Consider the following 27,566-nt stretch of genomic DNA (forward strand, 5'->3'; position numbering starts at 1 on the left):
CCACTTTTGCTTTTTGTTTTTTGCCTTTTTTAAGGTACTTGCTTTTTATTTTATGTTATTTTTATTTCTATTTCACTGTTTTTATTATGTGCATAAATTGTTACTTTTTTTATGAGACAGAGTTATATACTCACTTTGTGTAGACTACTGGAATTAAAGGCCCAGTTTGTATTTTATTGTTAATTATGGACATATGTATGAGTTGGAAAGGTGTTAAAGGAGGTTGTGAGTCCAAGGCTGTGGGTGCTGGAAACAGCAAGCAATCTTTTTTTTTTTTTTTCTTTTTTTGGAGCTGGGAACCGAACCCAGGGCCTTGCGCTTGCTAGGCAAGTGCTCTACCACTGAGCTAAATCCCCAACCCCAACAGCAAGCAATCTTAACTAGTGACCTAGCTCTGAAGTTTGTTTCAATTTATGCCTATGTATGTTGTTTTTGAGACATACTGGCCAGGGTGGGACTCACAGCTTGTTTACTTTTCCTTCCTTCCTTTTTTTCTTTCTTTCTTTTTCTTTTCTTTTCATTCGTTCGTTCGTTCTTTTTTTTAGTCAGGGTTTTCTTTGTGTAATCCAGATTTGTCTCGTACTCAGCTTTAACCTGCCTCTGTTACAGGCATGCACCACCACGTCCAGCCTACCTTGGATATCTTTTCATGTATCTGTCTGTGATCTTGGTCTTTGTGATCTACATATGCGGTGCTGGGAATCGAACCCAGAACCTCGTGAACCCTCTCTACCACCTGAACCACAGCTTTGGGACCTTTTGTGTCACTGGCTGTTACCAAGCTCTTGCGGTTCTTCACCTTTTTCTCCCTCTGCTTTACAAGGGAGGTTTTCAGTTTAAGGTTCTCCATAATTGAAACGACAATCTGCAAGTTCGCCCCTTTTTATTCTAAGACACGTATTCTACTTCGAAAAAATAACCTGCCTCATGTCCAGCCAGAGCCCTAAATGTCACTTTTTCTTCAGCAGAGGCAAAGCTCAGATCCCTGCTTCGCTGAACTGCCTCTGCTTTGATTGACAGCCTGCCTAACCAATCTGCGCACGGAGAATGTACGGGGGGGGGGGATTGAGCGGTCCTTGGACACGCGTGCGTACTGAGTGCTTGATTTGGCTATGGAAGCCCTGCGAGCTTTACGTAGCGTCTCCGTGATCTGGCGGCCGGGGCTGGGGTCTAGCGCACGGCGGAGGGATGCAGGCTTCGGCACCGAGGCCCGGTGATTATAACACCCCACTTCCGTGTAGGGGAGACACTAGAACAAGGGGAGGGCAAGCACGAAATTCAGATCAGGACAAGGTTCTAAGCCCGACTGTGTTGTGTGACTCGGCACTAGATCCTTGGCGCTCCAAGCCTTTGCTGCCTCTTCTGTAAAGTCTTGGGGGAAGGTGGACCTCAAATGTCTGTTGAGCCCGGGAATTCTGAGACTTTTGTAAGAAGAGGCTGGAGTAGGCAGAGTGGGAGGGGGAGGTACCAGTTTCTACCATGTTTCTCAGGCGTCGGCCTCAACCTCAACCTCACCGCTCCAGCAAGCGCAAGGACCTAGTGGAGGACCAGCCTTTCCCCGGGCTGCTGCGGGCAGAGAACCTCGGTCTGGAAGAGCTGGCTCAAGTCCTGAGAGCAGCTGTGGTGGATCAGAAAGGTGAGGGGAGCCTGTTACTCCTGTGCCTCTGATCCCCTGTAGCTACAGGAGCCGAGCCAGCAGCCTCAGCATCATGAGGAGAGGCGTAGACTTCTATTCCTCCCTGTGTTCCAAGAGCAGCTGTAACAGAAGTTAGTTTGCTATCAGAAAAAGCTTTGGGGTTAGTTATAAGCTGGCCTCTGTAAGCGGCATGCCTCTTGGTCTTATAAAAGATGGCTACTCTCGCAGAGAGGACCAACATTGAGCACCCGCATAGGGCTTCACAACTTTGTGTTCATGTAGCAGTGAGGGGGCTTCGCAATATTGGGATAAATATGGCTCCTGCCTTGTGAGATCAAGCGTCTTGATGTAGAAATACCGAGTAATCACTGCTGACCACACCTGTAATTCCAGGACTTGGGAGGTAGAGGTGAGGAGGATCAGGAGGATCCTGATGAGTTTGAGGCCAGCCTAGTGTTTGAGCCCCCCTCCAACCCCAGCAGTCAAGAACTGTAGAAGGGGCGCAGGTTATCCTGAGGTATGTTTGGCGCCAACGGCAATGGAAGTCTAGAACAGCAGGCATGAAGGCGCTGAGGTGTAGGGATTAGCAAGTGCAATTTAAAGTGGGGTTGGGAGCTTATAACCCCCGAGGCTGCGCTGTGTGCAAACAGGCTTCTCTGCTTTTGCTGACATCTATGAAATGTTTCAGGACCTCTGGTGACACTGAACAAGCCACAGGGTCTGCCTGTGACAGGTATGGGCATGGGCAGGGAGGGAGAGGCTGGGGCAGAGATGATGGGATGGCGCTCTGGAAACTTGTCCTCTCCCTCCCAGGGAGACCAGGAGAGCTGACATTGCTGTCTGTGCTGCCATGGCTGAGCCAGGCCCTGGGACTCGAACACCAGGAGCTCCAGGTTGTGCGAGCACCTGGAAAGTAAGTGATAGCGTGGCATTTATTTTACACCCACTGTATACAAAAGTCTTCTTCACGTGCCTGATACATGGTAGACCCTTGGACGTTAGTGCTAACTCTTGGGACATTTGGCTCTTTCTCTAAGGTCAGAGAAAAGGTCTCATGACTCTCTTCTCAGGGCTGGACTCTAGTCCTGGTGTTACTGTCCAGCCTTTAGCTGGTGTTCCCTTAGTGGGGGTGGGGGCTCCTTTAAAAACAAAAGATTTGTTTTTAGTTAATGTGTGTAGAGTGTTTAGCCTGCATGTATGTTTATGCACCACAGTGCTTGTCGGGTGCCCTCAGGGGCCAGAGGATGGCATCAGATCTCGAACTGGACTTGCAGACAGTTGTGAACCACCATGTCGATGCTGAATGCTGCTCCTCTGCAAGAGCGGCCATCTAGACCTCTTTTTTTGTGATTTGTCCCCATCTTCCAGGGAGGCCTCTGGGCTTGTGCTCCTCTCCAGCTGTCCCCAGACAACAAGCCACCTGCAGAAGTTCTTTACCCACTCAAGGAGAGCCCAGAGACCTACAGCCACCTACTGGTGAGAGGTGCAGGGTCACTCCCAGGGCTTAGGGAAAGTCCCACCTGGCTGCTCTGATACCTCTTTTCCCTTTCTTAGTGCCATCACTGATGGTGTCCCTGAGCCTTCTGAGGGGACAGTCCACATAGCTCTGAGGCTGGAACGAATGGATGGCATTGATCTTGTAAGTCAGAGACCACCAGGGAAGGCGTGCCCTCCAGGCTTCGCCTGCCCTACAGAGGAGTCCAGGCTGTGCATGTTGGGTGGCTAGTTCCGCTGTCGCCTGACAGACAGTCCTAAGTCAACTGGCAGCAGGGGTGGCTTAACAGAGTCCTAGGTATGTGTTAAGTCATTCTTGACTGGCACCCTAGGCAGTCCCAGTGACGTCCCCATCTCGAAAGGACATCCAGGAAGGTGTCAAAAGGACCCTCAGCCATTTCCGTGTGACGGCCACAGGCTGTGGCTGTGCTCTGGTCCAGCTGCAGCCACTGACAGGTGGGTCTGAGCAGTGCTCTGCTGGGATCTGAGGCCCGTGAGGAAGACAGTGCTTACCAGCCAGGGGACATCTGGTGGGCCCCAAGAATGTGTGAGTGGGCAGTGGGAGGCCGCAGTTTTAGGCGCATGCCCACAGCCTAGCACCTGGCATATATCCTTATTCCTAGAGGCTTCGGTTCTGTCGGGTTGGACCCCCGGGCTGGGTGGCTTGGCAGCTGTCACTGTTCTAATCTTCTCATGGTCCTCTCTGGAGGCGGAGGTCATCTCACAGTTCCTTACGATGTAGGGATGGGGGCAGTACTGCATGGTCAGGAAGAGCAACTGCCTCCCAACCCCCACTTTTCCACGTTTCAGTCTTCCCCAGTCAGCTGCAGGTGCACATGGCTCTACAGCTCTGCCCAATTCTTGGAGACCACACCTATGCGGCTCGCGTGGGCACCGTTCTGGGCCAGCGCTTTCTGTGGCCAGCAGAGACTACCAAGCCCCAGAGACAGGTAGGTCCCCTGCCCCATATGCCTCGTCTTTGTGGGTTGGGGAGACTGTGTCTCCAGGTACCGTGCACATTCGGACCAGGAAGCAGCTGGCTTGCTCTCCGGGGCCACCTGTGGCCCTGTGGTTGCTGTGTGGCTTAGGTCTCCTGTCCATGAACTGAAGGAGGTGGAAGCTGACCTCACAGGTCCTCACATCCCACCGTCCTTTTGAGCGTTTCTCCCTCGTGTTGAGTCCAGTGGATGGGAGTGCAGCAGGAGCGGGCCTGGCTCTAGGCAGCCACTTGGGACCAAGACTATGGCTTTTTGGCCAGAAGGGGAGACCGGAGGCTTGTATGAATTGGGGCTTCGAGGGCCAGGTCTGTGCACCTCTTTTCGTGTCTCATTGGCCAGAGGCTTAATCACATGGCTTCACCAAACACCAAAGATGCTGAGGAAAACTCTATCTGTAGAAACATTTACTGCAGTTAGACCAGGGAGGTCCTGCAGGTCTCCCTCCCTGTGCATGAGCGCTGGGTGCTCCCCTGGCTGGAACTCAGAAGGCCGCTGTCTCCCGTCCCAGGTCCTGGATGAAGCCCTGCTCAGATACCTCCACCTGAGTCCTTCCCAAGGGGCCCAGATGCCTTTGCACCTGCACCTGCACCGCCTCCTCCTCCCAGGCACCAGCCCCAGGGACCCCCCGAGGGAACTTCTGGCTCCCCTGCCCCCTTACTTCTCTCGGACTTTGCAGTGCCTTCGGCTCTCTCAGCCATAGGCCCCCGGGTGGAGAGTGGAATAAGAGCTGTGCCCTCCTCAAGGACAGTGAGGTGGTGCTGAGCACAGCCAAGATCCTGGGCTCCGTGGTCTGACACACCTAAGATCAAATCCCAGAGAGGCCCCTTGACTGCTGTGTGGCATTGGGCAGGTGACCTCTCTGGACTTAAAATAATAAAAGTTCTACCTCACCGTTTGGTTTACCAAAAATGAGAAAGCGAATGTTTACCAGGGACTGTGCTCTCTGCTCAAGTGAACAGTGGCCAGGTCAGGATGTGGCATCCGCTACACTCCTGGCCAGGAGGAGGTTGGTTTGGTTTTGAGAGGAGGTCTCTCCATGCATCCCTGGCTGGACTGGAGCTCAGAGATTTGCCCGCCTCTGCCTCCCGAGCGCTGGGGTGACAGGCGTGAGCTCTTCTGACTCCCCACCGCTCTCCACCCTCAACACGGTCACAGGCTGCACGTAGACTCTGCTTTGGAGGGACGGCAGTCAACCCTCCACGGGTGGGAAATGCCGTGCTGCCCTTGGATCTTCCAGTTCTAGGTGGTTTGACTACCCCTTCACGGAGGGGAGAAACAGACCTGTACCCTCTAGAGAAGGGCCGTCTCTTGTCCTCATGTTGTGTGCCCATCCGATGCCATTCGGCCAGTCCTGGGGGGAGGGACCCTTGACGGCTCGCCTTCCACATGCTACCATTTGCAAGTCATGTCTCCTTGCTCACGCTCAGCCTCCTCCTCTGTGTGCCACAGGCCCTTCCACACCCACACACACTCCAAGACTTCCTGCCGAGAGAGCTGATGCCCACGCTGGGCAATTGTGAACCTTTCGGACGGAGGCTCTGCTGAGCAGCTCTTGTTCTGAGCCTTGCCTCAATTAGCCAAGCCAAGACCAGAGAACTTTACTTGCTTTTTTTTTTATTTTTTATTTATTTATTTTTTTTTTATTTGATGCTGGATCCAGGATGGGGCAGTGAAGTTCAGAGCAGGGGTTTCTTTAGCCTCGTGGCCCCTACAGGCCCCAGACTTTGGGACACCAAAATAAGGGCTAAGGGACCGGGAAGGCTTAGCCTCTTCGTGGGGTATGCCTCAGCCCTGGGTCTGTTGCAGAGTCTGGCCTTGAACTTGCCTTTGGACTTCGACTTTCCTGTGGGTGCTAGGAAGAAGTCCGGCTTCAAAGGTCAGAGGCCAAGAGGCACTTCCAAAGTGGGGGCCTCGAAGGTGCGGGGGAATAGCAGCCTCGGTGTAAAGGAGGGGAGGGAGAGAGAGATGATCAGGCCTCTGTCTTGGAACAGGGCTCTGTGGAAGACAAGCCCTTCCCTGGTGCGCTGCTTGGTCTCGGTGCTGCCCTCTGCCTGTGCCCTTCTGCCCCGACCCCTCTGCTCAGCACTACCCACCAGGGTGTGCAGCTCAGCTCAAAGCCCACCTTTCCGGGCTTCAGCATGCTAGGTGCCAGTTCGAGGTCAGGGTGAGGTGGGAAGGACATCTGAACCTTGGCAGTAGGTAGAGTCATCAAGGCCTTGCCTGTGGTTGACAGAGCCTTAGAGCCCACCAGCTGGCTGTGCTGGAGTCTGTGGACCCGGCTCTGGGGTCGGTGCACACGGGGAGAAGGCAGCCAGGCCTTGATGTGGAGACTAGGGAAGTGGAAAGGGTCTGTGGGAGAAGGGAAGCCGTGAGGGCCGGCCTAGGTCCCAGCCTGACCAGCTGTCCCACAGGGTATGTGCAGAGGCAGGGGGTGGGAGGTGTGGGCAGATGGAGCCCCTCCCAGCTCCTCCTCCAGAGGCAGTGGGAAGAACACAGGGTTGGGGGTCCAACAGACCTGGGTCTGAATCCCAGCTCTGCCCCTTCTGAGCTGTGCAACCTCGGGCAACGTCCTTAAACTTCCTGCTACCTCGGCTGGAAAATGGGGACAATAGCACCTACCTCACTAGGGTGTTGTGAGGGCTAAGGGGGCGCAGGAAGGGCATGATGGCAGCACCTTTCTCCAGAGAAGAGTGAGGGCAAAGCCAGCTAGGACACTCCCGGGACGCGCACTCCAGGACCGAGCCAGCCCTGGCATCTGGTCTAACTGCCTGGCAGGGTGACTACTTTGGAATACTCATTTGATTGTATATTTAAAGACAGTTGGTGAACAGCCTCAGGCTGGCTATCATTCATGGCCTTCTGACAGCAGGGTAAGCTCAGACACTTGGGAAGGGCTTGGAGAGCAGGTAGCCCTGGGAGGATGGGGGCATTTGGGACACGTGGTATTACCCCAGGCCTCAGGCTTTTTCACACCCAGAGACCTGTTGAAAATGTGGCCCACCCTGATGTTGGGGTGCTCCCACTTCTGGAGGGTGAGGCAGACCAGGGCCGTGGCACTTTTTGCCTTGCCTTTCTTCCCCTTTCCAGGGACCGGTGTGGTGGCAGTAGTTTCTGGCTTCTCGGCGGCGGTGGTGGTGTGTCCCAGGCTCTCGACCCTAGCATTTTTCCTAAAAGCTGACCTGTGGGTAGGGGAGCCTGAGCCCTTGCTTTCCCCAGAGCCTTGCTGGGTCAGCAGATGAGGGAGTGATGAGCGGAGGACCCCTGTCCGCCGATGTCCCAGTGCCATGGGCTTCTTGATGGTAGAGCCCTCTACTACGAGCCGGATACCCACGTACTGGGGCACCTCCACAGCAGGCTACGGGACAGGAGAGAACAAGGCCATCTCAGACACTAGTGCTGGAAATCAGGGCCCAAGGCAGAGACAGATAGAACCAGTTTCTGGGGTGTCTGGTCAAGAGGCACATCTGAAAGACAGGAAGCTCCTTCTGTCCTCGAGGGACTTAGAGGACCTACGGTCACCGGGCCCTAGGGAGCCAGAAAAGCAGAGAGCCATAGCCAAGCAGACAAGCACTCGACTCCACTGTCCACCAAGGCGACTTCTGGCCTGTGTTAGAATTCAAGCGGTGTCATGCCATGGGCAGCCAGAGATGGACAGAACTGAGCCAATGGCTTCCTATGTGGAAATGAAATTCCCATTGTGAATACCAAGAAGAGGGAGGCATAGTGCCTCTGCTGTCCTCAGTGAGGCCTCTAAGGTCAGAGTAGCCTTCTAAGAATAGGGAAAGCTGTAGGGGATAGTGAGCTGCTGGACATGGGTGCTGGGACCTGAACTTGGGTCCTCCTTGAGAGCAGACTACTGCTTTGAACTGCTGAGCCATCTCTCCAACCCAGCTTACTTTCCTTATAGCTTACGCTGCTCAACCTTCCTAATGCTGTGACCCTTTAACACAGTTCCTGATGGTGTGGTGACCCCCCCAACCACCAAATTATGTCATTCCTATTTCATAACTAACTTTGCTACAGTTAAATAAAGTAAATATCTGATATTCAGATTGATCTTAGAGGAGACCCCTGTGAAAAGATCGTTTGATTCCCAAAGAGCTCGCAGCCCAAAGGTTGAGAACTACAGGTCCATGGCACTATGTTGTTAGCAACAGAAAATGGACAGATGGACAAAGTAATTCTGGGGCAGGGGTCAGTGTTGAGGTAGATAAAGGTACTTGCTGAGTTCAATCCCCAGGACCCATGGGAAAGACCCATGACTCTCACAAGTTGTCCTCTGACCTCCACGTGTGTGTTGTGGCATGTGCACACATACACAAACTCTAACACGATAGGTAATACAATAATAATAAAAAAGGACGACAACCACCTTGGTCGAAGAAGGTCAACTTTGGCATCAGGAATTAGGAGTCTGCTGGTCGTGCTTTGTGACAGTCAGAGGTGGTGCCCAGCTTCACTTTAGTGGGTTTTTTGATTTTGTTTTTTGCCAAAAATCTCCACCCTTGAACCTCATCAAGTTGTTAACCTATTTTCTAGTTTACAGGATAGACAGAAAACTGACTGAGCTGAACAGCGCAAGGAGACAATCAGATAAGCCCGAATGTGGGACAGTGCTACAGGCTGGCCAGCCTGGCCTCCAAAGGATCAGGACGCCAAGAAGGAACCACTGGAGCCGTCCTAGATCAAAGGAGATCAGAGAGACAAAGCTACCAGTGTGACCACCCTGGGTACAAAGTAGCCTCAAAAACAGATCAGTAACAAAAGACGACTGGGAACAAAGGACGCCTGAAAAATGCCTGGCTCAATCTTCCCAGGCACCCAGCCATTCAGTATTTTGCTTGTTTATCCTGAAACAAGGCTTTATGTAGCCCAGGTTGGCCTCAAGCTCACTATGTAGCCAAGGATGACCTGAAACTCCTGATCCTCCTGCTGCAGCATCCTAAATATCGGGGTCACAGGCTTGTGTTGTCATGCCTTGCGAAAATTCTGATCAATTTTAAATGGCAAGGACTTCATCTTTCCCCTTTCCTCTGCCCTCTTCCGTGATTACGCTGTTTGTTACGGGGCCTCGCTGTAAAGTGCCAGCTGAATTGAGTTTGGCCACGTAAGCCAGGCTGGCTGTGAACTTGTGGGTTGCAGGTGTATGTGTGCACTTGCTTAATTTCCTCCTTTACATTTTTTAAGCTGGAGCTATGACTCCGTAGTAATAGTACTACACACGCCTAGGAGGCAGGGCCCTGAATTCCATCCCTAACACCTAGGGATAATGTCCTTTACAAAAACTATGCCCTGGGGTTGGGGATTTAGCTCAGTGGTAGAGCGCTTGCCTAGCAAGTGCAAGGCCCTGGGTTCGGTCCCCAGCTCTGAAAAGAAGAAAAAAAAAAACAAAAACTATGCCCTATTGCCAGCACATTATTCTAAGACAGTGGTTCCCAACCTTTCTAATGCTTGAATACAGTTCCTCATATTATGATGACCCCCCCAACTATAAAATTATTTTCATTGCTACTTCATAACTGTAATTTTGCTCCAGTTTGAATTTAATGTAAAATAACTGATATACAGGATGGTCTTAGGTGACTCTTGTAGAAAGGTCATTTGACTCTCAGAACTGCAAGACTCAGGTCATGTGGTCAGTATTCTGCTTTCCTGCAGTAAACCTAGGCCTTCATGAATCCCAGCTGGAAGACTCCTACTTAAAACTGCCTTCAGAATTCAGAAACTCTTGAAAACATTCTTTTAAAGTTGTATTTGTGTGACTGTTGTTTTGAAATAGGGTCTCACTCTAAAGCCTGGGCTAGCCTGGAACTCATTACGCAACCCAGACTTCCCTTGAACTCAAAGTGACTCCTTTTTCAACCTCCTGAATAAGGTTAGGTAGAAGGTTGAGTCCTATTTGTCCAGCTGTGATAGCTAATGTACATCATGGTCTAGACCGGGAAGCCTAAGGTATTTATGAAGCGTGCCCTGAGATGTCTCTAGAACCCCCAGAGGACTCTAGCCTAATGGATGACTCCTCATTGATGGATTCAGAATTCTGATAAACTGCTGGGAGACTATAGCACTGTGGAAAGTCAAGCTTGGTTAGATAGTTTATTTCCAAGCTGGGTGTCATGACTTTTACCTATAATCTTGGTACGTAGGAAGCTTGAAGCAGGAGGAATGCCATGGGTTTCAGGCTAGCCTGGGCAACAGCATAAGTTTTTGGCCAGCCTAGGCTATATAGAGTAATCCCCTGTCTCAAAAAACTAAAAAAAAAAAAAAAACCAACAAAACAATGTTTTTTGCTGATTAAAAAAAAAATCCCTATACTTATTATAAATAAGCAAGATCAAATCTGCTTCTGGAAAAAGATGAACAATAATTATTATAAAAATAATAAGGGACACTAGAAATTGACTCTTGATAGGCCTTGCAGTTGATGGAGCTCTAATCAGCCCTACTGGGCCCTAAAGCTGTCCTTTGTGGCCTCTGTCTAGGTACCCATGAAAAGCCCCGAGGCAGATCAAACTGCTCTATTCTCACAGCTCACAAAGGAGCAGCCAGTTGTAGTCTTGCTTTACAGACAGAAAATGAGGCTACCTAGAGGCGTGGGATTGCAACTGGAGGCTGAGGAGGTCCCAGAGCCTCTGAATATGAACTCGGGCATTAATGACCCTCAGAGGACAGTAACCTCCAGCTCACAGATGAGTCAGGCCAGAGGGAAGTGTCTGTTATAAGACACCTGTCTTGAACTATGCCTCACAGGAGATCCCAGGACTGTGAGGTTGCCTGTGGGGATGCTGGAGCATCTTACCTGCTTATAGATGAGCTCAAAGGCTCCTGTATCGCAGCTGCGGTCCATTCGCCGGTCGATGACCACACGCAGGGTATCTGCTTGCACACCAGCACAGAGGCGGGCAGTGACAGCTGTGGAAGGTGCCATGGTGGGGCTGGCATTGATTTCAATCAACCAGGGCTGGAAGTCTTCCCCAAACACAAAATCAGCCCCATAGAGTTCAAAGCTGGCCTTCCGACACTGCACGTTGTCCTGGGAGGTCTGCAGGGCATGGATCACGGCAGCCTTCATGCCTGGCACAATGACACTGGACCATGCCTTTGGGGCATCTACCTCCTGCAAGTGGGCCTGAAACCTCTGGCTGGACCACATGTTATCCGGAGGCAGCATTGGGTGTCGGTGACAGGAAGCCTCCAAGTGTCTCTGGATGGAGTTGTTACACAGGTGCACAGAGCTAGAATGCGACAGAAAAGCAGGATCAGCCTTGGAGCCCTACACCCAACCTCAGAGCTTCAGATGAAGTCCTGGGGTCAGCCATTTTGTGAGCTTAACTGAGACAGGCCTCTGCTGAAAGACAAATAAGACAGAATGTGCCCTTCCCAACTCCAACCCCATTCACCTAAGGCCAGAGCTAGTTATCCCAGAACACTTCGGTGTAACAGATGGGCCACAGTAGCAAGTGCTTTCTGCCTACTCCCAGCTCACTCTTTCTGTGCATGGCAGGAAATAAGATGGAGAAAATGACCCAGAGTCATGAAAGGGAAGTCAAACCTCAGTTTCACCAGTGATTAAAATTACATTTAACTTGTTCGCCCTCACAGCTCTAAAATGGCAATGACCCACCACTTCATTGTGTTTTAGAAACGACTGTGATACAACCAAGCAAAAACACTTATGCCATGTGAAGTGCTTAATGATAAATAGCTACACTGTACTGCTGCTCCAGCCTCCAGATGTGGAGACTGAGGCTGGTCATTTTCTTTAAGAGAGTCTCACACAGCCCAGGCCAGATTCAAACTCACCAGGTAGCTGAGGATGAAAGTTTACACCCGATCGCCCTGCCCCCACCTTCCAAGTGTTGGCGTCACAGGCAGCCACTACTGTACCTGGTGTGATTTTGGCTGTCTTGGGCTCCCAAGTTCTGGGATTACAATTAAGAGCTACCACACCTGGCTTGTTTCATCTCGAGAGTGGATTCTCACCATATAGCCCAGTCTGTCCTTAAACTCAAAATCCTTCTGACTCAGCCTCCCAAGTGCTGGGGTTAGACATGGAGCACTGTGCCCTGCTAGTAACGTCTTAAGTAGTTTTCCACCTCTCCAGAGGCACACAACCTGACACTGTAGAGATGGAAATGGAACCCAGGCCTCATCAAGGTTTCTTCTCATCCCACAAACAAACCACAAGTTGCCTCTCCTCTCTCAAGTTTGTCTGAGTCTGCCTTTACCTAGATCTATATTACAATATAGATCTACATATACACATATCACCGTCTAGCCCTGTGGTTCTCAACCTATGGGCTGTGACCCCTTTTCACAGGGATTGCCTAAGACCACCAGAAAACACAGGTATTTACACTGTAATTCATAACAGTAACAGAATTAGTTATGAAGTAGCAACAAAAAAAATTAGTCAGGGGTCACCAGGACATGAGGAACTGTATTAAACAGTGGAAGCATGAGGAAGGGCGAGAACGACTCTTCTAGCATATACTGTCAGCCACAGTTACACAGACACATTGCTAACCCTTGAGATCTGGGATCTTGTTTTGTTCATTCCTGTATCCCGAGGGACCCCTGCAGGCTCCTTCAGGGTGGAAGGATGGTGTGTGTGTGTGTGTGTGTGTGTGTGTGTGTGTGTGTGTGTGCGCTTGTACCTGTGTGTAAAGCCTGCTTCCTTGCTTGCAGAGTCTGTGGTCTGAAATCTAGCCTAGATCTGAGAGTTCACTGTTCAGTTTGTCTGCTGACCTCCCCACTAGACCGGAGAGTGAGGGGAGGTGGAGGGTGGGCTCACTTGTCCAGGTTCTTCAGGGAGAAAGGCTGTGTGGAGAAGCGGATGTAGCTGTCCCGGTAGAACCACACAGTGAGTGGGTTCCAGTCGGTCACCAGGAACCACTGCCTCAGGTCAAACTTGGTGCCGAAGATCAGCAGGGGCCGCTCGATGTACTTCTGCACAATCCACTTGCCATCCTTCATCAGCATGGGGTTGCAGTCCACCAGCTTCAGCATCTCATCCAGGTGGTCCATGCACGTAATCCCTGAGGAGGAGGCAGGCAGGCAGGGACCAAGAGGTCAGGCTGCGGTCAGAAGTGCCAGAGGACGATGGGCATCCCTGCTATAAGCTCTCATCTCCACAGAATCCAGCTGAACCTTAAAGCCCTCCAAGTCAGGACCACCTTCCCTCTAGCAAAGCAAAGAATGTAAATAATTTTCTAATTAACTGTTTAATAACCTTTGTTTTGCTATATACAGGGAAAATTTAACTGGGGTTGGGGCTGGAGAGATGGCTCAGCATGACCAGTGCTTGCTGTTCTTGCAGAGGAACCCAGGGGCTCTGGCGCCCTCTTCTGGTCTCCATGGGCAGCAGGCGCACACATAGTGCACATAGATGCAAGTAGGCAAAACGCATACACATAAAATTAAAAAATAAATAAGGCAAGATGGCTCAGTGGGTAAAGGTACTTTCGCCAAGGCTGATCACCTGACTTCAGTTCCTAGAGCCTATGCAGTGGGAGGACAGAGTTCTGTAAGTTGTCCTCTGATGCTCTCCCACACACGCAATGTGAAAGCATTTAGAGAGTTGACCAGGTCATACATTACTTTCCTCTGGGAGTTAAGAGACTAGGAAACTGAAAGGCACACTGAAACCTCTCTCTCCCTGTCCAGGGTGAAGCCAGCTGCTGTGCAGATCCTCTCTCTGGAGCTTTCCGGTTCCTATCTGTGCTTGGCTCCCAGACTCCTGTGGAGCTGGGCGAGGCTGTAGGGTGAAGCTTGGCCGACGTCACCTCACCTGTTATTAGTCAGCTGTGCAACCAACTCTGGCTACAGCGTCACACATCCAAGGGCACATGTGTCTTCTTTCCTTCTTTTTGTTTTTCTCATTTCCCTTCTATTTCTTCCTGAGACAGGGTCTCACTATGTAGCTCTGGCTATCTTAGAACTCACTATATAGACCAGGCTGGCCTCAAACTTACAGAGATCCATCTGCCTCTGCGCCTGCCTCTGCCTCTTCCTCTCTGCCTCTCTGCCCCTGCCTCCACCTCCCACATGCTGGGATTAAAGGCTTGTACCACCAAGCTCAGTTTGCTTCCACACACTCTTTTTTCCCCTCGTTTTATTTATTTCGTGACAGGGTCTTATATAGTCTCGTGCTTACTGTGTAGCCAAGGCTGGCCTTGAAGGATGCTTTTGCTTCCACTTGGGATTCATACACTTTCCCTTTTGTTTATTTATTTTATCTTATGTGTATGAATGTTTTCCATATGTCTGTTTTGTGGATTTCCTGGAACTGGAGCTGCACTGTGTTTACTTTATAACACTTCACTCACCTTTTACATGTAAGCTTTTTTTTCAATAAAGAATATCATTGGTTGGGGATTTAGCTCAGTGGTAGAGCGCTTGCCTAGCAAGCGCAAGGCCCTGGATTCGGTCCCCAGCTCCGAAAAAAAGAAAAAAGAAAAAAATCATTACAAGTTTTCTGTCCATTTCTGGGGAAGCCCACTGCAGTCTTTAAGGGCTGGGCTGATGTTGGACTCTCCTGTGCACAGTGGATACACTGATGTGATTCAGTAAAGGTGAGGACCAGAAAACGTCTTACGGGAAGTGCGAGGCAGAGCAGTCATGTTGGTGGAGTGACCCCCCGGTCCAGCACCATGCTGAACAGGAGGTATGGGCTGCATTTACACTTTACCTGACAGGAAGCCCTGGTGCCATCCCCATTTCACAACTGAGAAAACCGAGATTCAGAGAGGCAAATTGACTTGTTCAAGGTCATGCATCCTATTAATAGTAGAGCTGAGATTCAAACCCGCAATGGGATAAAGGTACTAAAACTGGAAGAAGAGCTGCTCGCCCACCTCGGCCTCGGGACTTGGCTCCGGGCTTCACGATCCAGATGTTCCGATCCCCCTCCATGTCTATCTGGGGTATCACGGCCCGGAGCTGCTGTAGGATGTCTTCACAGCGCTGGACTTGGACCTCCAGGTATCTGAGTTCTGCCCCTTGACTGTATGGAGACAGTAGGACTTGGGGAGAGTGAGGCCTGTGGCCAAATGAGAGGATAGGATACTAGGAGACACACACCTCCCCAGCTGTGCTCTAACCTGCTTTGCTCATGTCCCTGAATCACCTTACCTATCCAGACCACACCCCTCCCCATTTTCTACATGTCACCTTCATTCCTGATGAGGATGGGACAGCGCTCACTGAGCCAAGCACCCTGGTGAGGACTTCCCATAGTTCTGGTTCATCCTCTCAGTAGCCTCCGGAAGTATTAACTAGGCAGTCTTGGGGACATGCCGACTGAGGCGGGGGAATTAAAGGATCTTCCCAAGGCAACACACCAGGTAGAGTGACTGAGCCAGGGTGCAAATGCCTGACTGCTTCACCCAAAGGTGCTTTCAGAGGTGGACCCTCCTGATCTGGACTCAAGGCTCTGACAATCAGCTTAGTCCTTAGCCTAAGTCTACTCAGGTGAGTCTGTATCCTGCCCCATCAGGATTTGTTTCTCTCCAGCCACACACTGTGTCACATCACACACCCACTTGTTCAGTTACTGCCTGTCCTCTCCTACTGGCCTTTCTAGTGTGTGGTGCCAGGGCTTGAAACCAAGGCCAGCTAGGCTGGGCACACGCTGTCCCCTGGGCTACAAGTTGAGCCTGCAGGGACAGCTTCTGTGAGGTTTGCTCTCTGCTGCATCTCCTCCCATATATCCCCCCTTCCGCCTACCCCCCACCTACCACACACACACACACACACACACACACACACACACACACACACACACACACACACCACTCACCCGCCACTTAGCAGGCACTCTCCAAGTCTATTGACTGAATGCTGAATGGTTTGGTTCTGTAAACTGGGAAGAATTTGGCATACAGGGGTTCACAGGAAAGGGGGGTGGACCCTGTTCCCTACAGCTATAAAAAATGTCAGCTATAATTCATACACTGTCCCAGATGGCTGCCTCATTTAAACTACAAAGATGCCTCCCCTGGGTGCTAACCTCACTTTAACACCTTGACCTCCACCATAGCTTTCTTTTTATGGGAAGCATCAAGAACAAAAGTGGCCAGACAAAGGGGTTCAGAGAGCTCTGAGGGACACCCCCAGATCCTGATGAGCTGTCCTATAGTAAATCTGCACTGAGGCCCAGGGAAAGTGTCACCTAGGAGTGACAAGGTACAAGCAATTTGAAATGACCATTCAGTATGATTTTATATTGGGGGGGGGACCATTTTCACACAGACACACACACACACACACACACACACACACACACACACACACACACGAGTGCAGGTGCCTGCAGACTCCAGAAGCAATAGGTCCCTTAGAGCTGGAGTTACGTGTGGTTGTGAGTTTGCCTGGCATGGCGCTGAGAAACAAATGCAGATCTTTAAAGGAACACTGAGTGCTCTCAAAGGCTGCGTATTACTTCGACCCACATGGGCTTGTATTTTTCACTGGTTTTGGTTTTGGTTTTTCCAGACAGACTGTCCTTGAACTCACTCTGTAGACCAGAATGGCCTCAAACTCAGAGAGCTTGCCTGCCTCTGCCTCCTGAATGCTGGAACTAAAGGTGTGTGTCACCACTGCCTAGCTTCACGTGGGCTTGTTTTTAAAACTGAGGACAAAGTCCTAACATGGTGCTGAAGGAGTCACTCGCCTGTGTGCACCTGTGGGAACTTTCTTTTGGGGGAGGGTTCGTGTGAGATAAAGGCTCGATATTAGCAATGATCTCCCTGCCTCAGCTGCCTGAATGTCAGCCACCTGTCTGCTCTTATTTGATTTCTGAGGGCTTTTTGTGACCCTGACTTTCTTCTCACCAGCCTCTACACTGGAAATAAAAAGGATCTTTGATAAGTCTTAGTTTAGGAAAGCTGTGAGCCCAGCCAGGTCTTAATCCCAGCACTTGGGAGGCAGAGTTCATAGCCAGCATGGTCTACAGAGTGAGTTCCAGGACAGCCAGAGCTACATGATGAGACCTGATCTCCCAGCTGAAAAAACCAAAAAAAAAAAAAAAAAAAAAAAAAAAAATGAGAGAGAGAGAGAGAGAGAGAGAGAGAGAGAGAGAGAGAGAGAGACAGAGACAGAGACAGAGACAGAGACAGAGAGAGAGACAGAGACAGAGACAGAGACAGAGACAGAGGAGGGCCCAACAGCCTGAGTTCAATTGTGTTAAGAGGAGAGAACCAACTTCACAGGGCTGTCCTCTGACCCCACAGCACACCAATTTAGAAGAAAAGAAAGCTCACCGAGGCTGGGGTGCAGCTCACTTAGTAAAGCACTTGCTTAAACCTGGGGTCCCAAGCCCTACCCGTCACCGTGAAAATAACAAAGCAGCTTTAAGGGAAAAGCACAGGGTGACCTTGTCGTCTTCTGCTGTCTAAGAAGACCCTAGTTGTTGCTGCAGCTGTGGTCTCTTCATTCCATCATTTAGCCAATCCCCTTCAGTCTGTTTCTCTCCGTCGACACCACCCCACTTGAGACCCTCAGTGCTTTCACCTGGCTTGCTGCAAGCCTTCCACCCGAGCGAGGGCTGTGCCACACAGAGCGCTGGCTCTGAAGCCTGGCGCTCCAACAGGCACACGGCTGGTCCTCCTCACCGTCTCTGGCAGCACCGCCTCCTGTCTTCTGCTGCTCGAGCGCCTTTGCCCAAAGCGAGCTCCGAAACATCACCCTTGTTCTTCCCAGCCCTCTCCTTCACACTAAAAGATCCTGAATTCTGCATTAAATTCACTCTGTTTAATTCAATGTACTGACCATAAAACCCCTGTCTGGTGACGTCTACTTCCTTTCTGTGGGAACTGGCATCCTGGGTCAGGCAGTGACAAATGACCTCAGGATCAAATCTAAATGCCTCAGAGTCCTATTCTGAGGGAGCAGCACAAGCCTATGCTGACCCCACAGTAAAAGCTGTCCTGCCTCATACCATTCATTCTCCAAGGCAGATGCTATTTTTAAATTCATTTTGCATTCAAGAAAAAGTATGTTTTGAAAGCTTAGTGATGTTCCCAGGGTCATAGAGCTTGGGGCATAGGAAGAAAAGAACTAGAATTTAGGTCTACTGACAACCCAAGCTTGCTTGGACCTATGCTGAGGTGGAAGAAGTTGACTGTTCTCTCTGACGGAGCCGGTGGGAGACTCTGAGGGTTCCTGAGTAGAAGCGTCCAGGACAAAAGGAGGGGGTGGGGTGGGAGGGCTTGGGCTGCGCTAGATCTCCATCTGAGGGTCTGGCTGTAACCCTGGCCCATGCCTAGAGCCCCGCCCTGGAGGGAACTTACTGCACTATTTGGTAGTAGCGCTGAAGGAAGAGGGACCAGTCGTCAGGGCTGAGGTACAGTGGGGCATTGGGGTCCTTGTCAATGTCTTTGTGGGCTATGTTGCTGAGATGTTCCTCGCATGCACTCAGAGCCTCATCCACAAAGTCTGAAGACACCGTCACTGGCTTCTTCTCCTGTTTCTTGGGCTGTGTATCTTCTGTAGGGATAGAGGGACCAGTAAACACCCCATTTCAAAGCAGGTAATGCGACACGTGCCACTACCCTTTGCTGACCAGAAGCCTATCACTTACCTGAGGCCTCGCCCTAAAGACAGTGTGACCTCCATCCCCAGCCACCTTGGGACACACCTCTCAGTCACCTGAAACTGCTCTAAATTCCCCTGCAACCCTAGCATTTCATCCCTGCCCTCCACTGTGCCTGTGCCTCTCACACAACCAAGGCTTTGGTGTAAATGTGGCCAAGGGTTCTAGAGCACACCTTCCCTAGCACTGCTCTGCAGCTCCATACCCCTGGGCTCTCTGACACATCTTAGCCCTACAATGTGCCTGGAAACCTTGGCCTAGGTGAATCCAGATACATATGAAGCCAAATCTGACAGTTTCCTATACCCCATTGGATACCTAAGACCCACCCCCTTCTCTCAGAATCCTCACAGATATCTACAGCCCATAAGCTCCAAAGTGCTAATGTGTCACTCAGCTGGAAGTGACACCAAGCCTAGCTCAGAGGACCTGATGGCAGCTCATGACCCTGGCCCAGCCTTTTGCCTATTTAAAAACTGACATGCGACCAAGCCCTCAACTGCCCACCTACAGCCTGACCCATACTTGAGCTCAGCACACGGAAGTCCAAGTGCAGAGTCTCCAGCCACAGAGGGTCGGTCCCCTGTGACCTAGGTTCTGGCACATAACAGTCTTTGGTACCTAATCTACCCAGGTCAAATGACAGCAACCAAGTGCGTGTTCCTCTGGAAGGGTCAAGGACTTTTTTCCTTCCAGTAAAGCTGCCCCCCGCCCCGAGTCCCTTGGCTGTGGAGCCCCTTTTTACTGCAGAGGGGGAGGGGAACCATATAGATTGGACCAGCATGCAGAGGACTCCTATGCCCCTCCCCTCCCAGATGTTCCCTCTGTGCAGGCACGGGGTTTCTTGGGGGACATCTGTACATAGCTGTGTTCCTGTGCGTCCTCCCCAGAGATCATGAAGTGGTTCTCACAGGCAGGGATGGGGCTGTGTGATCTCAGCCTGCCTCTCTAAAGTAGTCAGTCAGGCCCATTAAAGGGCTGAACAATTAATAAACGACAGGAGTCGGGTAAGTACAAGGGTAGACTTCAGGATGATGCACAGTAGACAGAGGATGGACAAGCAGACAGGAAGATGGGCAGACGGACAAGTACAAGGGCAGGCAGGAAGGTGGGAGTGGACAGAGGGACATAACATAGTAGGTGACTGAAGGGACAGGTAGGGGGTACCCTGGGGGAGGATGGCTGAGAGAATGAACTGATGGCGGCTGGGTGAACAGGGGTGAACGATCTTTACAGATGGGAAGAGGGACAGAGGGCTGTAGGCAAAGGCTGCAGTCTTTTCATATGTCCTAACAGTGTAGAAGAGGGACTGAGAGGGTGGCTGGGCACATACCTGTGGGAGCGGAGGGAGCCACGGAACTTACCTAGGGCCTCTTCCTCTCTTGCCTGGATGGGGATAGACTGTGACCTCCCTTCCAACTTCACCACCAGCTTGAGAACGTTGCGGGCAGCTGTCAGCCAGAAGTCCTCTGCTCCCAGGCAGGGATACCCTGCTCAGCCCCCAGGCTCCAGGCCTCTCCTGGTTCTGGAACCTCACCATGGCTTGCCCCATTTTGGATCCAGAACCTCATTTACCTGTCTCACTCTAGGACCTGGCCTACTATCCCATCTCTTAAACACCAGACCCACATGTGGCCAGACTGTCTTTAGAAGTAACCTGGACCAGTTTCTTTTTTTCTTTCTTTCTCTCTTTTCTTTCTTTCTTTCTTTTTTTCTTTCTTTCTTTCCTTTTTTTTTTTTTTTGAGACAAGGTCTTACAGTTTCAAGCTGTCTGGCTTGGAACTCACTGTGAAGACAAAGCCAAAGACAAATTTGTGGTCATTCTGCCTCTGCTCTCCACAGGTTTGTCCATTTCTGATACTTATTCTAACCTGAGAATCAGACCATGGCCTAAATTCTATCTTAGGTTTGGGACATAATTTAAAAACTGCCACCTGATCTGGATCCAAAATCTGAACTCAGAACCCATACTGAAGCAAGAAACTACTTTGCCTTCGAGACCCATAGTCTTTCATGGAAAGGACCTGGTCCAGCCAGCAACGTATCTAGACCCCAGACAGAACCCACCCACCGACCCCTAGAACCTGCTGAAGGGAACAAGCCTGGTTCCTGGGCTTCTCTGAATGCCAGGGTTGGCCAAGCTAGGCGGCTCATGAATGGATGAAATTAGTGGAGGAAAGGGCTGTGGTTACGGAGGAAAGACTACAGAGTGAGGGCACAAGGAGAGACTTGCTGTTCTCCACTGTGGGGCAGCCAGCATGAGGGAGTCGGGCCTGGGATTGGAGTTCCCTTACCTATGAAGGCTTTCTTGTCATCCTCTGCCCCCAGTCGGTAGCATCGGGGGAAGAAGGAGTCAGCATCAGCCTCATCAAACCATGGCAGATTCCGGAGGTTGAGACAAAGGCCCACCTGTGGAGACAGCTGCTGAAGCACCAGGGAGGACCCAGATCGTGTCAAGGGGTCCCCCACATGCCGCATATGTCCAGACACTCAGGAAAATGGAAAGCCCTGCCTGGAAGCTCCAACCCACTGGTTAGGCCTGACTTGATAGCCATCTCCCAGTTTGCCCAGCTGAGATGGCCCCGATCCCTCTACCCACCCTTTCCCACACATGCTCTACCCAGGAAGCCTTTATAGCTCAGTGGTTCTCAACCTTCCTAATGCTTCGACCTTTTATATACAGTTGATGTTGTGGCGAAGCCTTAACCATAAAATTATTTCCGTTTCCATTTTGCTACTGTTATGAATCAGAATGTAAAGTTCTAATGCCCAGGATGCAACTCTGAAGTTGAGAACCATTGGCACAGGAGATGCTGATGAAAGCTTTCATCCTCAGCACAACCTCAGACATCAGGCTGTGCTGGCACTAGAGATGAGGAAGTGGAGGCCTGGACAGGTGGAGTCGCTAGCTAAGAGGCCCAGGTAAGGCTCGGTAAAGCCAGACAGACAATAAAGGAGACAGGCGCGCTCTGTTCGGGAGACCAGGGCCCTGTTGTTCACGACAGATTCCGTGGGAAATGAGTGCACAGTTATCATGTCAGCGCATGTCAGGTAGAGTTTGAGAACCAGATGTCAACCCAAGAACGTCTGTGTTCTCTGAAGCATCTTCTCTGACCAAAAAGTCCAGCAGGAACCGGGGCTTCCACTGCAGCCCTGGGATGTCTACCTTTGTAGTGAAGGAGCCGGCACGGGCATAATGGTTTATCATCTGATCCTTGGAAAGGAAGCGACAATCCAGCACGTCTCGCCGAGTGGTCCAGATCAGGTAAGGGGTCTCGTTTCGAACCATGCGGGACTGGGGAGAAGGAAGGAGATGGAGACATGGAGGAGGGGTGGGGGGAGGCAGCTGTCCTGCTGCACAGAAAGGAGCGGTGTCCAAAGTGTCCTCTGGACTCCCCCCATCTCTGAGAAGTCATGAGCTCCAGAGCATATGCAGCAGACTGAAATCTGGCTTTCCAGCCTCCACTCGGCCTTGTGCCCCAAGGCAGTGACCAAGCTGCACACCACGATGCCAACGCGTCTTGTTCTGTGATCATCAGTGGAAGGACAATGACTCCGGCCAGTGAGCACACAGTCTAGACAGATCTTCCCCATGGACCCAACCTCTCCATGCTTCCTACAACTCTCGGACACAAGATGATGGCTAGACAGGCTCTGTTCTTTATTTTTAGAGATAGGCTCTTGCTATGTAGTCCATGAAAGCCTCAAACTCACTAGGTAGCCCAGGCTAGCTTCTAACTCATGATCTTCCAAGTGCTGGACTACAGTACACCACCCTACCCTGCTTGACACCAGGCTGCATCAGGTGGGGTGTGGAGGCACACGCCTATGATCCCACCACTTGGGAGGTAGAGGCAGGTGTGGGTCTGAGTTCCAGGCCGGCCTGGTCTACAGAGTTAGTTCCAGGACAGCCAGGGCTATACAGACAAACCCTGTCTTAGATAGATAGATAGATAGATAGATAGATAGATAGATAGATAGATAGATAGATAGATAGATAGACAGACAGACAGACAGACAGACAGACAGACAGGGAAAAGGCTGTGTGCTGGCCACCGTGTTGTTTCTTGGTGAGCTGAGGTCTGTGGGTGTATTTGTGGGGCCTGTCACTCTTGTGTTCCCGTCATCTGTGGAATGCATTAACTCTACCTTAGAGGACTGAAGGAACTGACTCAGAAGACACTTAGAATAAGGTTCAAAATGGGTGCGGTGCGCTTGCCTGTAACCATAACACCCAGGAGGCTGAGGAAGGAGGGGCTTGAGTTCAAGGTCAGCTTGAACTCAGCTGTGTAGTGGAACCCTGTCTTTTTGGTTTTCTTACAAAGATTATTTCATTTGTTTGTTTTTTAAGACAGGCTTTCTCTGTGTATGTTGTCCTGATCATCCTGGAACTCACTCTGTAAACCAGGCTGGCCTTTGCTTCCCAAGTGCTGGGACTAAAGGATCCCACTTGCCTGGGATCCTGCTATGACTGTAACCTGGAACTAGGAGTTAAACTTTCTATGCCAAGTGTCTTCCAGTCAGGGTATTTTATTACAGAGACAGAAATGAAATGCTTGCAGCCAGACGGCTCAGCACATAATGGTGCACACTGCCTGGACCTCATACCCTAAGCCAGGAAGGAAGGAGAGAATCCTCTGGTGACTGTGGCATGTGCTAGCCCATTCTCTCTCTCTCTCTCTCTCTCTCTCTCTCTCTCTCTCTCTCTCTCTCTCTCTCTCTCTCTCCATATATATATATATATATATATATATATATATATATATATATATAATCACAGAGAAATGGGGGAGGATGGCTAAGAGAAAAGAAAAGAAATCCCTATAGTTCACTTAGTAGTCTGGGTGGGGTCAAGCTCTGAGCTCGTGTCCTCCCTTCACCATCCATACCTCCAGCTCACCAGCATCTCTCAAGTTTTTATGTGGATATTTCGGTGTATAGGGGTGTGTGTGTGTGTGTGCGCGCGCGTGCGCGCGCACGCGCATGCTCATGCATGAGTGTGGAGGCCAGAATATAATCCAATCTTGGATCTCGAATCCATCCCAGCTATTTTGTTTGGTTTGGTTTGGTTTGCTTTTTTTTTTTTTTTTTTTTTTTTTTAAAGATTTATTTACTACATGTACGTACACCATAGCTGTCTTCAGACACACCAGAAGAGGACATCAGATCTTATTACAGATGGTTGTGAGCCACCATGTGGTAGCTGGGATTTGAACTCAGGACCTCTGGAAGAGCAGTCTGTGCTTTAACCACTGAGCCATCTCTCCAGCCCTTGGTTTGGTTTTTAAGAGTGTATTTGTTTTTATTTCATGCATGTGTTTTGCCTGCAAGTTATGTCTGTGTACCAAATTCATGCAGTACCCAGGGAAGCCAGGAGAGAGTTTCAGATTCCTTGGTTAATAGATTGTTATGCGCCATCATGTGGGTGCTGAGAATCGAAACCCTGGAAGAGCAGCCAGTACTCTTGACCCATCTTGGTTTTTTGTTTGTTTGTTTTTTCCGGAGCTGAGGACCAAACCTAGGGCCTTGCAAGCGCTCTACCCCTGAACTAAATCCCCGACCCCGACCCATCTTTTTTTTAACCAAAGTGTTTCTCACTGGGCTGGAGCTCATGCAGGACACTCTGCAGGCTGGCAGCCAGCCGGGCTTCCCCAGTGTCTGCCTCCCCAGCACTGGGATTGCAAGCTTCTCACCAGCACACCTGGTGTTTTACACGGTTTCTGGAGCCTTCCCTTAATTGAAGGATTATCACCTTTACTTGTCCTGTGGCTTTTAAAGCCATTTCTTACGGCCTTCATTTGCAAAGGGTAAAGGGAAACACCATCAGTGCCACCTTGAAGATGCGTTCATCCTATCTGAGCCCCACCGAGTCCCTCACCACTCTGTGCACACCTAGCCAACCTTTAGAGATGCCATCTGTTTTCTCAGACTGGAAGCTGGGATCCAGAGAAGGAAGGACACCCAACCAGGTGTTCTTCCTCTGAATACAAGCTTCCTACCACCCCCCTGCTTCGTCCTGACCCCCAGAGTCCTCACCATCAAAGCATGGATCCCATCTAGGTCATCGAATTCCAGGAAACCATCCAAGTCCAACAGCTGCGACTCCCGAAACATCTCACTCTCTTCTTCGTCCTCTGTGGAGGTGAAGGACGACTCCATGGAACTGTGTCCATGCCCCACAGCCCTTTCAGGTCTCAACCCTGGACCATGGGAAGCAAAGGGAAAGGACTGAGAAAGGACAGCTTGTGGACCGGGAGAAGGACCTACTCACCATCCTCCGTGGCATCGCTGTCGCCCAGCATGGAGCTGTCTAGGTCCTTTGAGGGTGGTGGCAGGATCGTGCCTGGGGGATGCACCATCTTCTTCTCTACCCAGCCTCTCTGACGCAAGAGACACCGGATCACTGGGTATCGTCCATGAATCATAAAGATCTTCTTCTGCTATAAGGTGAGAGGCAGTAACTTGCTTCAGCATCAGACATATAGGAGGCAATGGTGAACCAGACAGGACGTCTGCCTTCAGGGAATTTTGGTAACCCAGTAGGAGGCAGCTTATAAACAAGGAGAAAAATAAACATGCATAGCTTATAGTTACTGAGTACCTGCTATGTGGTAAGCAGTTACAAGCACCATTAAGAACAATTTGCATTTTAATTACATACTGGAGGCACACAGAGGCTAAACATTTTCTCCAAGATCATACAGTAGTCAAGTGACAGAGCAGAGATTTCTTCCTTTCTGTTTGGTGCTGGGGACTGAGACCAGGGCTTTGTCCATGCTAAGCATACATTCTAACTGGTATTCCCAGCCTCCAGAGTAATACATGGTCAAGGTAAATTGGGAGTGAGGCATGAACACAGAGCTGAGCAAACAATTGTTCAGGCAGAGGGAGGCAGCATGGGCAAAGGTCTCTGCAAAGGTCCAGAGGATAGCCAGGAGTCAGAAGGAACTGAGAGGCCAAGGAGAGTGAAGTCTAGAAAATGAGAACTCCCAAGATTACAGGGAGTATAGCTGGGCTGCATGGAGAATCCATGCAGGAAGGGGCAGGCACAGAGGCAGATCCTCAGAATGCTGCCATGGTCTGAGGGACTGAGATAGTCAGAATGAAGGGGTAACACGAGCACTGGGGGAGCAGATGCTAGGCCTGAGATGAATTTTGGAGGCATGGATGTTGGATGACTTTGTTGATGGGTGGAAGAGGCTGGAAGGATGGATTTCTGGTTTGGGACAAGCGTGAGCTGCTGGCAAGCTCTCTGGGTGGAAACATCCAACAGGTGGCAGGATCTCCAGGGTTGGAGAACAGGGGCCTTGGAGGCAGGAAGGGGTGGTACAGGGCATGGTGTGACCTTGGACTCCCAGGCTCAAGGAGAGAGGCCCCTGGAGAGGGCCACAGGGAAACAGGAATACCTGGGAAATCTTCAGAGACACAGACCAAGGAGCAAGCCAGGAAACCAGTGTGAAGTCAGCCAGGGGTGGGGAGCAGGGCCCGTTTGTGGCACACAGTGCTCCAAAAGGAGAAAGAGTTTAAGGGTTTCAGGATTTGGCTGGGCACCAGGGTCAATTAATGAGTGTAATTTCCAGTGGGAATGGGATAGAAGGCAGGGAACGGGGCTGAGGGAGCTAGGGAGTACATGCTCAGGTAGAGATGACTCAGCCTAGAATATGGGCCTGAAGAGACACTGAGGATGGAGGTGGGGGACACTTACAGATGCATGGTGTGTGTGTGTGTGTGTGTGTGTGTGTGTGTGCGTGTGCGTGTGTGTGTGTGTCTGTGTGCGTATGTGCCTGCCTTCTATGGATTTATTTTTTAACGATATGGCAAACTAGTAACTGTAACCATCACCACCACTCCATCTCCTCCAACCTTGACGGCTCTCTCTACGTGGATTTTGGCGCTTCTGAGTCGGCCCATATGGTGAGGAGTTCCCTTGGTGAATCCTCGCCAGAGGAGTAGGGAATCTGCAGAGAGATGCAGAGCAGAAACACAGAAAGCTAGAGGCTTGGCCCAGGGACTTCTCTGATTCCAGGTACCCTCCCTCCCTCGCCCCCACCCTATATCTGGACGCCCAACCTCTAGTGCATTCCAGAGTCCCCATCCCTTCCACCTTCGCGGCCTTTGTCTGCAGCCGATAGGGTGTCAGGGGTGGTGGGCCGTTCTGCGCCTCACCACCAGGCGGCGGCGGGGCATCAGGCAAGGGCTCATCCAGGGTCGGGGGGGCCAGGGAGCAGGCGGGTTCGGGGTTCACAGTGTCCAGAGCACTGGGCACGAACCGCTCCCGAGCGCTGCTTAGGTGGCGCGCAGGCAACGGGCTGCAATCCCCTTGGCTGTTGCCACTGCGCGCCACCTCTGGCCTGGCGGAGGCGGGACCTAGCCATTGCAGTCTCTCAGAAGGCCGGAACTCCGAGTTGCGTGCCCAGTGACAGCGGGACGAGAAATTTGTGCGGTGCTTGGGTGGCTGTGACTTCTGGAGCCAGCTACACTCCGAGCTGCCCTCCTGGCGGTACCAGGCGGCCCCGGGCCCCAGCTGCTCCGCGCTCAGGAGAAGCGGCGCGCTGAGGCCCTGCATGCGCCTCTTGCCAGGTTCGCTCCCAGCGCCCCACAGCGCGCCTCAACTCTCGCGCACCTCTTGGGCCCCGCCCTCTGTTTCCCGTCTCCTAGGAGACCGTTGCCCAGGCACAATCTGACTCAGGTGGAGGGCTCTAGAGCTGCGTCGCCTTAGGGAAGTCGAATAAGGATTTTTCAATAAGGATATTTCGTGGTGATCTTGGCTCTGGACCTTACTCGCCACATACTCTTGGTGTCCCAGGCACTGAAGATGGAAGAACCAAGCACTGGGGCTACCATC

At 51.1% G+C, this 27,566-nt stretch overlaps 2 protein-coding genes across 4 annotated transcripts; one reads left to right on the forward strand and one right to left on the reverse strand.

The window, feature by feature from the left end:
* The first annotated feature begins 1,106 nt into the window (after window positions 1-1,106).
* On the forward strand, window positions 1,107-9,151 carry Rpusd3 (RNA pseudouridine synthase D3). Of its 3 annotated transcripts, none has more exons than XM_032905939.1 (9): window positions 1,107-1,213; window positions 1,491-1,636; window positions 2,325-2,369; window positions 2,450-2,549; window positions 3,005-3,112; window positions 3,191-3,275; window positions 3,463-3,586; window positions 3,941-4,080; window positions 8,668-9,151. In XM_032905939.1, the coding sequence occupies exons 1-9, from the start codon at window positions 1,113-1,115 to the stop codon at window positions 8,677-8,679; spliced, it is 861 nt and encodes a 286-aa protein (XP_032761830.1). In that variant the 5' UTR covers window positions 1,107-1,112; the 3' UTR covers window positions 8,680-9,151. The 3 variants fall into 3 exon arrangements, with proteins under 3 accessions (XP_032761830.1, XP_032761828.1, XP_032761829.1); XM_032905937.1 differs by lacking the exon at window positions 8,668-9,151 and adding an exon at window positions 4,637-5,037; XM_032905938.1 differs by lacking the exon at window positions 8,668-9,151 and adding an exon at window positions 4,637-5,037 and having other exon boundaries at window positions 1,524-1,636.
* Window positions 5,763-27,317, reverse strand: Ttll3 (tubulin tyrosine ligase like 3). Its single transcript, XM_032905942.1, has 13 exons — window positions 26,792-27,317; window positions 26,585-26,679; window positions 24,993-25,161; window positions 24,758-24,855; window positions 21,888-22,016; window positions 21,016-21,130; window positions 20,086-20,190; window positions 18,420-18,615; window positions 14,985-15,133; window positions 12,923-13,166; window positions 10,928-11,363; window positions 7,198-7,483; window positions 5,763-6,477 (listed from the first exon to the last, which is right to left on the reverse strand). The coding sequence occupies exons 1-13, from the start codon at window positions 27,285-27,287 to the stop codon at window positions 6,098-6,100; spliced, it is 2,898 nt and encodes a 965-aa protein (XP_032761833.1). The 5' UTR covers window positions 27,288-27,317; the 3' UTR covers window positions 5,763-6,097.
* Window positions 27,318-27,566: the final 249 nt, after the last annotated feature.

This window comes from Rattus rattus, chromosome 6, assembly GCF_011064425.1.
Source record: "Rattus rattus isolate New Zealand chromosome 6, Rrattus_CSIRO_v1, whole genome shotgun sequence".
Classification (NCBI taxonomy): domain Eukaryota; kingdom Metazoa; phylum Chordata; class Mammalia; order Rodentia; family Muridae; genus Rattus; species Rattus rattus.